General features: G+C 34.9%; 1 protein-coding gene and 1 long non-coding RNA gene across 15 annotated transcripts in view; one reads left to right on the top strand and one right to left on the bottom strand.

Moving 5' to 3' along the window:
• Positions 1 to 13764, bottom strand: part of LOC143256931 (C-Maf-inducing protein-like) — an 80413-nt gene that overhangs the window by 6547 nt on the left and 60102 nt on the right. For 6 of the 7 annotated variants that reach the window (XM_076514823.1, XM_076514825.1, XM_076514824.1 and 3 more), the window contains 3 exons: positions 8924 to 9074; positions 7448 to 7702; positions 7036 to 7083 (listed from right to left, as the gene is read on the bottom strand). In XM_076514823.1, coding sequence (XP_076370938.1) covers positions 7036 to 7083; positions 7448 to 7702; positions 8924 to 9074 — 454 coding nt within the window. The remainder of the gene's footprint in view (positions 1 to 7035; positions 7084 to 7447; positions 7703 to 8923; positions 9075 to 13764) is intronic. The other variant, XM_076514821.1, reaches the window with a different exon arrangement.
• LOC143256934 (uncharacterized) overlaps positions 1 to 13764 on the top strand; it is a 496333-nt gene that overhangs the window by 457474 nt on the left and 25095 nt on the right. The gene's annotated exons all lie outside the window — the stretch shown is intronic.

Here is a 13764-nt window from a genome sequence, read left to right as displayed (position 1 = left end):
AAAGATTGAGGAGTATACCTGACTCAGAAGTAGTGTGGTCTCCATTGGTGTGTTGTTTTTAATTCCACATCAAATCTCATGTTCTTTCTTTGAGTGCTACCTAAAGGGGGATCATCTTTTCACTGTTCCTCACCAATTCAATGTGGGATTCTAGCGTTTTGGTGGAAGAGATAAAATATTGTATCAGAAATTAAAATTTTCCTAAACTGAAAATGTACTTCCTATAGATAATTACCATCTCTTACATTTCCCACTTGTCCTCCCAACTTCTGGTGTGACTTGGTTAGTCATGACCAGTTTCAAAGTAATTACCACATGCATTATAAGAGAGAGCACCAGTTATGATAGAAGTAGTGTCATACTTATTGGTGGAAGGCTGCTGCATGTTAATATGCAGTAATAAGTAGCAGTACCAACACTAGTGGCTAATGAAAATTAACACTGATGGAAGGTAGTATAAGTGGTGAAGGCATTTTGTGAGGAGAGCTAAACATCTATCAGAAATACATTTTGAGTTTAAGAGAATGATAACTTCACACCTTTTTCTTGGATTCCCAATTCATTCACAGTCAAAAATGAATTTTGAATTTCATGTCATGACCTCTACTATTGCTACTACTTCATATGTCATGACACAGACTTCATGTATGAAGGTCTCTGCTGAGGATGTCTTGGTTTGGGAGATTGAACTTTGCATAGGTCATCCCTCTTAACCTGACCATTCCTAGAGGCTTTAAATACCAGTAGAACTCATTCTTGATGATGGGAAATTTTACAGTCTGTTTTTTCTACCCCTTTACTATGCAAGCCCATGCCAATCCTGAAGGATTATCTCAGCTTTTTTGAAAATGATTTCTCAGATATGTTACCTTTTATTTGTATCCTAAATTTCATATGATCCTACTTCGTTGTTACACACCAACCCATTGTCTGAGTACCTTGTATTTATTTCTTCTCCAGATATGGTCCGTGCTGATCATTTCCTCTGAATTGAGGCCAGAGACCAGCATGCCCTGACCCAATGGGCTTCAGATATTTTTGCTTTGGCTTACCATCAGACTGATTTTCCTTTTCTGGACTCACATTAGCTCAAGTCGATTCTATCTGTATGTGGAGCTGATTCTGAGGGTTCTGTAAGTTTATCCCAGACCCAGTTTTCCTACCTTCATCTTGTCCTTACTTCTTTTCTTCAGGACTTTTAATCTATATACCTTTTTTCTGAGATAATATTACTGTTTCCCTGAGGGAAATTTTGAGGTTACTTGTACCTTAATTCCATCCAAGTTGGCATGATTGTTCTTCTCTGCCATTTCCCTTCACACAGAGCTTCTTTACTGCTGGAATCTTCTGGTTATGGATACTCTTTTATCTTTTATCAACACAACTTATGGGTGGCCCCCTTTCTGCATAGATCTGTTTTTGGAGATATCCATGAATCTTTGGAGTCATGTGTGGAATCTATAAGGCAACACTCAACCATTTTTTCCTTTGGTTGCTTGTTTGTCTCAACCTCCTGTTTTAGCTTCAGTTAAAGTTTTTCATTCTTTGTCCTCTCAATTCTTGCCTGTTCCTTCCTTCAGAGGTCTTATAGAGAGATGTTTTGCTCACCATCACCACAGATAGTTTCAGTGACTATTCTCTGAGCACTTGTCCAGTGGGAGCTTCTTTTTCTGGTTCTGGTCCATCTGTGGCATAGGTGATTGGTGTATTCTCAAATGGACTTTTTTCCAGTTCTTCTCCCCACCTCCATAGTTTACAAATCCTGTGCCCGTCACTGCTCTATAGAATCGTTCCAAGGCAGTTCAGACTTTCACAGCATGTTATAAAGCTCGTCAGTCTTCCTCTTCTGTGATTTTACTCCAAGCTTGTTTTCATCCCCAAGAAGACTTGGGGACTGGCATCCTGTGATCGATCAGTATCATATGAACCTTTTTTTGGTTTTCCAATTTCACTATGAAGTCTTTTCTCACTCTCAACAGGTATGTGGATGACAAAGGCAGACATCTTAGATGTGCACTTTAGTATTTCAATTTTCTCACAGTCTAGAAGCTATCTTTGGTTTGTTCACAAAGGGGTTGCTTATCAGTTTCACATACTACCCTTCAAGCTGGCTTCATCACCTTATATATTTTGTTGGTTGGTTAGGACATTTGACAGACTTATGCATCCTTGTTGGGGTGGGGTGGTCTGTGCTCCCCATTACATGGACGGCTGCTTTCTGTTAACTCCTTTTGAATCTGTAGCTTCTCACCATACTTGTCTGCTTTTAATCCTATAATAGCCATGACCCGAAATTGCAAACTCCTAAATTCAGTATGTTACATTTCATTCTAAAAATAAAACTAGTGGATTAAATGGTTTGAAATTTGACAAAAACCTTCCTCAAATTGTGCAGTTTCAGAAAAATCAAATATTTAATTTTGATTCTTTCTTCTATTTCTATTTAAAAAAATCGTTTTGAATGTAGTTATTTTCACTTGGACTCTACATAGTTTATCTGCAAGGTAATTGTTATATATGTAAAGAAATATATTTTTCATCTTACAGTTTCAGATTTTATTTGCATAATTTCTAGAACCTCATAAACGAATATCAAAAGTTTTATATGGGAAGTGTATGTTTTAGTTTTCCTCTAATACCTCACTAACTTGTCATCAACATAAAGTACAGTGGAATGTTTAAAGTTAACAAATGCAAATATGCACATACCTTTCAACTCTTTGTGTAGTATTTTTAACTTCTGATAAGCACCTCTTCTCATTTGCTTTGTTCTCAGATATTGGAACTCCTTTATTTGGCTAACACATTTCATATATGCCTTATGGTGTGTCATATGCTGGGTGCCTTCAGTCTCGTGACAGACAATCTTTCATGCTCTGACCAAATTTATCCCATGCAGCATTCCCTCAGCCCTCAGGTTTACTGGTGATTCTGCACTAAGTGGAATGCTCCTCATTAGGATGCTTTTGCCAATTGTCTCAATACTAAGTTACCTCTCTTTTGGTCTCTGGTTCCCCATCCCCAAGCCTTGGCTGTGGATGTTCTATCAGGATTGGACAACTTGTATTCATATGCCTGTATCCAATAAGCTCTTTCCCAGGTTGAGTTTGATCATTCAGTTCTCTTTCTGTCAGATTATTCTGATTGCTTTTCTGGCCAGCACATCTCCTTCAGATCCAAATGACTCTCCCAATCACTGGCCATCCCTGCCCTTCACACACTTTGCCTTCACATGTAATATTTATCTGGTTCCTTGCTAGGAAATCTAGTTTATCCATGCATGCAATACCCCTTTTGTCCCATTCCATTTTCCCTTCTTCCATCATGGTTTATCAGTAGAAGTGGAAGGTCTGTCAAAACATTTTTCCTTCTAGGCCCACTGTCCCTCTTCTACCAGATTTCCACACCAGGTTATTCCAACATGGTGCTTCTATTTTATTCTGTTATTCCAGGTACTGCCCTGTGTTTTACTCTCCTACCATTTCCCTCTTATCGCATTTCTTCGACATTAGTAGACCTTTATGTTGGACAGTCCTTCAGGGAAGGGATGTCTATCTCATTTTATACTTCCCCACTCTCAATCCATTTGAGCTTCTCTCCTCCTGTTCTATGTATCATCTATCCCTTAAGAATTACTTCATTCTTCTGTGGGTGTTGTCAGTCTAAGATCTTTGCCATCAGAATTTCACATATTCTTTTTAATTCAACATATGTTTTTCTTTATCTTGACCAAGCATTCCTGCCCTAAACTTTGACAGTTTTGAAGTGAATTCCTCATTTAAGAAAAATTTCCTCCATTTCTCACCTGTATTCTCAGCCAGATCTGGATATTCTTCCATGCTTTTCTTGTGCTTTTCCTGTTATATTGTTTGCACAACTTCCTTCTTTGGTTTCCTATCCCACCTCTTTATTCACTTGAACTTTTATCATAGTGTGATATTTCTCTTTCTAACCTGACAAGCTGTGTTAATAAGCTTATCAGTCTGGTGTATTTCTTCATGTTTCCTCCTTAAAAAGATTTTTCCAGGTAACGTCTTATCACATATGACATCTTACCTTCTCCCTGCATCTCATCTTCATTGTCCTATAGAAGAAATTGTTTGGTTGGGCATGTGGACTACCTGTAATATGTTGATTTCCCACTACCTTTATCAGTTGACCATTTCTTCTTGATCTGGATACAGTCTTCTACCATTGCTATACTTCATATATTGGTTCGACTGTGACTCAGAATATTTGCCCTTTTTTTCCTTTTGATTACAGAGATATGCACCTATTTGGTTGTGAATCCTACTCAGTGTTTTCTGTCCAAGTATATTTACTGCACAAAATTATACACTGTATGGCTTAGCATAAGCCATATAGAGGTTTATTTCTTATTCAGGAGTTTATGTTATGTTGGACCAGCTATATTCGTCCCAAATGCTGAGGTTGGATGTGGCATTGGCTGGTATTTCATGTGCTCCAGCTTTTGTGCAGTTCTATCTGGAGGATGATGTTGTATAGTGTCCACATATACCCCAGGTGGTCCTGAGAATGATGTTGTGCAGAGGAGTGCATCGAAATCCCACAATCTACCTCCTATTTTGGACATTGTGACTCTGTGGTGTGTGGCATCTTCTTCATGTGCTTTATAAGTATGATATTGTGAGGTGTAGCATGGTGAGGGTTGGTTGGGACATCGCACCAAAGTTAGTTTGAGCAGAGGCTATACTCACCAATTTCAATTTATACAAATGGCCAATATTGCATACTGTTGAAATATGGTGTTCCATGAGACCTCTTGTAGGTCTTTTTTTCCATGTTTTGCTTCATAACTATGTCTATTCCAGACCATACTGACTCATTGACTACGATGAGTAAAGAAGAAGGGGACAGCTGCTCATCCCTGCCATTTCTTTCATTGAATAAATCAGGGGCAGTCTGCTTGTTAAAATAATGACTTTGTGGTCATCCATTGCAGTGTCTTTAGTGTTGTCTTTGCTCTGGACTCCCAAACACACTCTCTCCTTTCTTGTAATGGAGAAAGAGAGTTCTTATCACTTATCAATTCCTAGCCCCTAGAGTAGGTGGACTATGGAGGTAGCTTCCTAAAGGTGCTCAATTCTATTTAGTTGAGAGTATGGCAGTGGTGTCTGCTGGTGCAGATCCTCCACCTAAATCATACACTGTGTCATGAGTAGATCCAGCACAATGAAATTTCTCTGTTTTGGATCTCTTGACCTACCATCGACTAGATGTAAGTTCCCAGTAAGTGGTTTTGGATTAAAGTTGAATTGGCGACATGCGTCAGTAGTGATTCTTCATCCTACCTAGTCACGTGGTTCTATCCCTTGCACTCCAACTCCATTCAAGTGACTCCTAGAAGCTGATATTGTGCAGGACAGCTGTAGTTCCTCCATGCACTCCACCTCCATGAGGCTCAAACCCAGAGGATGATGTTGAATGGAGTGGTACCAGTCAGATTGGTTTTGAATTTGATCAAACTACGACACTGGTACATCTCTTCCAATTGTTATTTGGATGTTGGAATCTCGGGTGGCTGGTGTTGTTTATAAGTTTGCACATATGTGCCCTGTTCAGCTGGACAATGCGAAATTTCTTCCTTCTGTATCCTAAACTTGAGGTGAAGACAGTGTGGACCCTTCTCATACCACAAGTTGGATGGCACAAACTGATGCAGACTGGTTGTGCACTAGAGTTAAACTGCTGGTTATGGTCCATCGTGCCCTAGCCATTCCACGCCAAGGGGTACATCAGTTTTTCTATCACTCCAGAATAATTTTGAATATAGAGAGGAGAACTGGACGATAAAAGCTCTTATGTGAGTACCTATCGGAAATATATTTTCAGTGTAGGAAAATAATAACTTTAGCAGTTTACGAGGAAAATAGTTGTTCTTTTATTTGTAGATTAGAGTGTGATGATTTAATGATAAACTCTTTCACATATTAGTGGTATTGTGATAGGAAAGAAGAGTGGACCTTTTGAAAAATAGTATTCTTACAAGGAATTTCACTGTTATTAGTTTTATATCTCTCCTTAGAAATATGGTGTAAAATTACTTAGAACTTTTGAATTTGTTTGACAGTGTTCAAATTGAAACCTGGAACACCGACTGCCAGTATTTGACCTTGCTTTTTAATAAAGTGTATATCTAGCTTATGTTTTAATATTGTAAAGAAGAGTTTCGTCAGTTTTCACACCACATCCCCTTGGCTTCCAAATGTGAAATATATTTTAATATTTTAAAGGTTTAAAGACTTTATGTGCATAATAGACTGATTATGTAACTGTGTCAGGTAATTGCTTGAGTCTTATACGTGCAGACATCTAACCATATTACAGTTAATCTGCAGAATACTGGTTACGGACAAGGATCACTTCCTCTTTTAAACAAGTATTTTAATGGAACTACACCAAACAGGGGTGTCTTTATTTAATAATTTAATCAACTGTTTCTAGACATCTGTTATCAGAGCTTATAAAAAGTAGAAATCTCAAAAGATACTACACATAAAAACTATTTTTCAACTACTCATGACAGTCAGGAAACAAAAGTTGAGCAGACTTAAAAAGTCCATTTTAAAGCAGATTGTCTTAACTGGCTGATGTTTTTTAACAGTGGTCAGAAAAAAACAACAACATAGTTGCTGTAGTACTTAGTGCCAATTGTGGCTATGAGGTTTATTTTGTCCATTTCTAAATTTATGTGAAAGTGATAGAAGAGAAAACAGCAAGTCACTAAATGAGCTTTATTTAAATATTGCATTTAATATTGTAATCTGTAATCTATTGATTTTAGTTCTCATAGAATAGACTGCTTCCCAAAATGAAATATTTAGCATTTCGTGGAGCTTAGTTCTTGCTAGTTCAGCTTTTATAAAAGTGAAAGACTAACTTGGTATCAAATATATATCAGAATAACCAGTGAGTATAGTTCGGGTAGAAAAAATTTACAAGCGTGATTAAAGCAAAAAAAATGTATTATGTTTAATTATTTAAATTATTCTGAGGCTTTTAGTCTAAACTTACTGTTGATTTTGGTGGTAGAACAAGCTTTCGCGGCCCTTCTTTCTGTTGCTAAGAAAAAGAATCAAGTAATTTGTAAGCGTAATTAGTTTTATTAATATGTAAATTTAAATTGTGGATTACATTTTAAAAAGATCTAGGGAAATTTATTTTAATATTACTGAATGTAAATTACATTTATTACAGTACATTTTATACACATATTACTGATACACTTTTAAAAATCAAGGTTTAAAACCATTATTCTCAAACTTTTACCCAAACTTCATTTAATTTTGTTGGATACATGATTGGTTGAATACATTTATAACCAACCCTTATCTGTTTTGTGTTTTTCACAAATTTATTTTATAACAATAGTTCATTTCGATACGCAAACTCTAAAAGAAAGGTGAAACGTTTGAAGATTACTTACAAACTCTCTTAAATGCATCTCTCTCTGACACAGGGCAGCATATTGCTCCCTGCCTGATGGGGTGCTTTGAAGAGTTGCTATTATCTGAAGTTTCGTATTGAGGTTTTGTACCACGTCCATTTCTACTATTGTGGACAAAGCTTTTTGACAAATTTCGTCTTCTTGTAGGGCTCTGAGCATGCATGGCTCTAAGTGTTTGTTTAAAATGTGAAGAAATCGCTTTCTTCCACAACAACACCCAAGTAACTGTTTTAGCTAAAAATATAACATGACGAACTTTAAAATGTTTATAAAAAACAGTTAATATTTCGAATAAATTATTAAGGTTTAGAGTTGCCATAGATTATGCGAGATGTTAAAAATTAATTGCAGATTCACAAAAAAGATATATATTACGGATAAGTGATGGACTTGAAAATTAATATCCATTTTCATAGCATATACCTTCAAATCATAGCTACATAAATATGAAATTTATTACATGATGTGTCAAGAAATCGTCATAAGAACTACTAAATTATTTCAATGATCTATTTCTCAGCCCATCTTTTAAACATCCATTTGATGCAAACTCAACACATTTTTTTTTAAAATCTCATGTGAACTAATCATTTATAGTTGCACGTGATATATACACGCAACAATTATACGTGTAGTTCGTTCACTACATATAGATCAAACATATAGTAGAAAAAATCTACAATATGTATACAGATTAAGAAAATCAGATTGCAGTTTAGCCCTGTTTTAAACGTATTTTTGTGTTATTACATTTCTGCATACGACAGGGGAATTAGCAAACGTTGCCAAATTTTACTTGAAGTAACTTTAAGTATTGACATTAAATTAGCAGACGACAGCGCTTTTCGTTCATATTATAATCGGCATTTTGATATTAGGTTTATACGACTGTTGTTGATTGTAGAAAGTATAATCATATTTAAGTACTGTTAATACTATGGTATTCGTCGTTTTGGAATATTTAGTACAAGTGTGTTTATTTGTTTATTATTAAACGCAAACCTTCATCTGCTCTCACGTTTCTTATTACATTATAAATGGTGTAATCTAAAATAACAGACGGGTTGATTGGTACGAAAAACATGAGTAATTTTTGAATTGTGACTGAAAGTTGCGATTTGGCTAATATTTTAATAAGAATGGGGGTCTTCGAAAATTTTACTCGCTGAAATGCAATTATTAGAATGAAATGTTTTTTTTGTGTGTGTAAGGTTCTGTTCAAAATACTAAAATAGTTTTCACTCCTCATTTACTCTCGCTAACAGCGCACGAAAAATGTAACGTGATTATGGATAGTAAATCTCAGCTTATTTATTAATATTTCAAATTCATAGATCTGAAAGTAATAGTTATGTTTAAGTAATTGTTAGACATTTGAAATTTTAATTCGTAACTATCTTATATGTTGTATTCTATACAAAGAAATGAACAGAATATTAAAATAATGATATTTACAATAAGGCTCCAGAGTTCCCCATCATCATCATCACCTCTTGGGCTGTAAATTTCAAACCAACCATCTTTCCCATCACGAATTCCTAAAAGTGTGATATGAACTTCGCATCTGGAGTCTTTACAAATTTCTTCTATCACAGGTTGAAAGTTTCTGTGTAGAGTGGAATCAGTGAATGTTAGAATAATAATAACTTTCACTACAGCAATATTGTTATTAGCCATAATCACAAGTTACTGAAATCGAATGCATCAAATCAGTTTACGAAGTTTAACAACTTTTGACATGAGCTAAACAGCTCACTTCCATAGTGAAAATTCAGAGTAAATTTCTATTTTTGTTATTATTATAATGAGTTACTTTAAGTGGAACAAGATGTAGAGCACACTGAAATAAGGCTGGATTTAAAATTTTATCTATATACTTCTCAATTTATTTTTCAGTACCTTTAGAATAATTGAATTTATTAAATTTTCAAGTGGTTTTGTAAAAGGATACTTTCAGATTTTTAATTTAAATACTGTTTTATCGATCATGTCAAATCAGAAATCACCGAAGGCCAATTATAATAGCGCGCAATCGGCCCAATTGTAATTAAGTACACCGTACAATAATAAAGTTAAGGGTGTCATTGTGTAATACTGTTGACAATTTAGCCTTAAAATTTGTAACAACTACAGAGAGTGTGCTTTGAAGCTTTGTTAAATATGAAATGAAGTTATCAGTAAATATTCCATGCCAAAACAACGACAAAAACATGCTCATCTCTTTTTTTTTATTTGAACAAGTGAAACAAAAATGGGGACTGACCTTGTGGCTAGTACATGATTGATATATAACATTATGCGATTGTTTTGAGAGACAAACAAATTGTTGAGATTCATTGGATAAATTCATCATTCACTTCAGCCACAAGTTCAAAAACTTTTGCTATCACTCTACACATTTTGAACTAAATCACTTTCTAAATCACATGAGGAATTCCAACCAAAGATCAAATTAGGTCACAGCCTTTCAAGTAATGTAATGTAGGATACACGCACATAGTGTATGCTATGGAGTGTCAGATTATGGATCCTACTGTATAAATTCAGGCTACCATTGACACAGCGGTATGTCTACGAACTTATACGCGATAAAACGGATTTCGATACCCATGGTGGACAAAGCACAGATAGCCTATTGTGTATCTTTTTGCGTAATTGTAAAGAAACAAACTTAAGCTCAGTGTGCATATATCGTGAATGTTTGTTGTTTACAGAACATCCCTGTACTAACTGTACTAACTTGTAAACGATTTATGCTTTATAGGAATTGCTGTATACCATATCATAAATGGCTCTGCCACTTATGACAATTGCCCACATTAGCGACTCTAGTTTTTAATATTTGTTTCCTACTCAAAAACCCCAAACATCTAGTTTTCTCATTCTCTGTAGTTCCCTGATTCTTTGTCAAAAAGTAGGTAACACCGTTCTCGTCACATTTCGATCCCAAAATGAAAGTAATGGATGAAAAGATTTAAAATTTGACAAGAATGGTTCCTAAAAGTATGTAGTTTCAGAAAAAATATTATATTTTCTTTTTTTTTGTAATAAAAATTAGTTATCTAACGTAGTTAATTTCATTCAGACTATGAATAGTTTACGTGCAAAGGATTTTCATGTTAAGTATTTTGAAACTACTATTTATAGTTTCCATATTTTTCTTGCATAATCTTTAGGACCTAAATGAATACAAAAAGTGTTTAAGGTACATGTTTATATTTTACTTTCTCTACAACATCACTAACTGTAGCTACTATCATCAAGGAAATGTTTAAATAGAAGAATAAAATATGTACATAGGTTTTAAATATTTATTGCTGATTTTAATGGCATTTTCAGCGATATCACATTTTTTATTTTTTCTTATAATTTAGTTTTAGTTTTTTTATTTTCTTTACAACACACATGAATGATGTTTCTTTAACTTTGGGTGTTAAGTTTAGCCCCTCAGATATAATATTTCTTGCTCTCATAAGATTTTCAAAGCTGTTTTGTCGATTCAAAGTATAGAATAATTTTCAAAAAATAATTAAACCTTTGAACATAAATAATAAAATATAAAAAGTTTATAATTAGCTAAAGTGTAACAGTAAACCTAAATGCAATCTGTATATTAAATTAATACATATAAAACAAGAGAAAATTGCTAAGCGCTTCAGACACCACTCTCAACAGTGAACTTGTCTTCATTACAATAGCGTTAAAAGTAAATATATGCTACATGTATTGTGTAAAAATAAACGACCTCTAAACTAACTCCCTGTCAAGTGAATTGTACCTACATCAATTCAAATTTAACTCTCTCATGGTGAACCCTCGATAAGAAAGTTTCAAACCAAATAGCATGCCATTCAATTTATTACAGTCGCTAAGCGACTTAATATGACGGATTTACTTTTCTGGGGAATTACTTTTGCCACAGACACATTTTTCTGCAACTCTTTTGCTAGAGTGGACTTACTGGTTATGTGTGGCTTGCCATCCAACGTTGCAAGAGACACGACACAGTACATCTTTTATGTACGGCTCCTTTCGTGTTAGAGCAATTGGAATCATCTTCCAAAGAGCATTCGGCAGACTTTTAATATAATTTTTTCCCGCCTGTTTTAACTTTCTTGATACCTTTTGACAAATTAGAAAAAGTTTCCGCTATTTGTTTGCTGATGTGATCATGAAAGGCAACATTTGGGGGATGAATTTTCAAGCATTCTTCTTTAAATTTGCCATACGCAGTGAGTCCTTTGGTTTGTGATTCTAGGATATCATTGGCAATGCCCTTTGGGGTAGCTGTTGAGTTGACAGACAGTCATTTTTGAAATGATTTATCCAACTGTCTAATCTGCTGTTTCATCCTTATTTATTCTTTAGGATGAGGTATGGAAACACTTGATTTGGTAGGTGTATTTGGCAAATAAGGCCATGATTGTGGTTGGTAGTTATTTCCAGGATGTCCAGGTAGATGAGGCAGAATCATAGAGAATGGCATTACCTACAGGTGAATTAAGCTCTTAGGATTCGATTTGACCTTGTAGTTTCGTATTTTCTTTGACAAGGTTATAAACAGAGAAACAGTCTGGCACAAATTGTTGTCATGCTTAATATTACAACCTTATCTTTTTTCTTATAATTTACTTTTAGTATTTTATTTTCCTTTGTTTCTTTATGTATTTTGCTTTTACACAAAAGGTGCACAGTTTGTCATAAACTCTTGTGGATTGGCCCAGTCTGATCACGACGTGTGAACTAGATTAGTATTGCTGAACCTTCAAGACAATCATATGATGTTCTCGTTGATTTTGTGAAATTGTTGTTTCAGAGATGAAGTGAATATATATTCTACCTCGGGCCTACACAGAGTAAAAAAAGATGGAATGTGTTAAAATATTATCAGAATATTGATATGTAACAGTGTTAAGATGCCATTGTGTTGTGTGTTTTTTATATAGCAAAGCCACATCGGGCCATCTGCTAAGTCCACCGAGAGGAATCGAACCCCTGACTTTAGCGTTGTAAATCTGTAGACTTACCGCTGTACTAGCTGAGATGTTATTTATGACTTAGTAGTTTATTTACCATTTCATAGGATCTAATTGACAATCTAGAACATTCGTTACTACCACCACCAGAAATATGTATGCTAATATTCCCTGATTAATTATATTACTGTATACGAGTTCTATCTAATATTTGAAAATATAACAATATAATGCAACTTATTTTTACGAATCATCGAACAGTTCTATATATGGAAAATAAAACTTTGGATCAATTAGTTATACAGGTTGTTTTGAGTCGCTTTAAACACTGAATACGACTTGTTATGATAGAGAAGATGAATGAAAGAAATGTAATAGCTTCAGATCTCGGCGAAGGGAGCCCACAGTGAACAGGTACTAGTATATAGGTGACACCTAGTATTATATTTAACATTTATAATAATGAATCTTGTTTCATCAATTAATTAGTTAGTTAACTGGATTATTTCACGTTGATCTCAGCACGAAATACCAGTAGGACTAGAGGGTGACGCCAACAAAATGGGACTCAAGGGCGAGACTTTTACCTAAAATTTCAGAGATGGAATCAATCTATTCATAAAATATGGACTGCATTAAAATATCATCAGAATACTGATATATAACAATCTATCGTTTGTGTATTCAGTACCATATTATTAATATTCTTTACCAAGTGTATGTAAAGCAATAAGTAACATTCGGAACCAAAACATTTCTGATGTATAGGTATAAAAATGAACAATACATATATATATACATGAATACCAAATAAATGTTATTTGTTTGTTTGTTTTGAATTTCGCGTAAAGCTGCACAAGGGCTATTTGCGCTAACTGTCCCTAATTTAGCAGTGTAAGACTAGAGGGAAGGCAGCTAGTTGTCATCACCCATCGCCAACTCGTGGGCTACTCTTTTACCAACGAATAGTGGGATTGATCGTAACTTTATAACGCCCCTACGGCTGAAAGGGCGAGCATGTTCCGTGCGATGGAATTCGAACCAGCAACCCTCGGATTACGAGTCGAACGCCTCAACCCACTTGGCTATGCTGGGCCTATTTGAAAGTAAGTTACTGAAATAATAATTTAAAACATTGCATTTGTTCTCACTGGAAGTGCAAATAGTAATAGCAACTGAACTCCAGACTATGTTATACAGGAAATGGCTACGATTAGAAATGTCTTTTTCTTGTTGGCAATAAAGTGCGTGCAAAATAGTCCATCAGCAAGAGGTCAGATTTGCGTCATTTGGTTCCACTCAGAAGGTAAATTCTCATTG

This window comes from Tachypleus tridentatus, chromosome 7 (genome assembly GCF_004210375.1).
Source record: "Tachypleus tridentatus isolate NWPU-2018 chromosome 7, ASM421037v1, whole genome shotgun sequence".
NCBI lineage: Eukaryota > Metazoa > Arthropoda > Merostomata > Xiphosura > Limulidae > Tachypleus > Tachypleus tridentatus.
The sequence above is the reverse complement of the archived record's forward strand: the minus strand, read 5'-3'. Positions and strand labels throughout refer to the sequence as shown.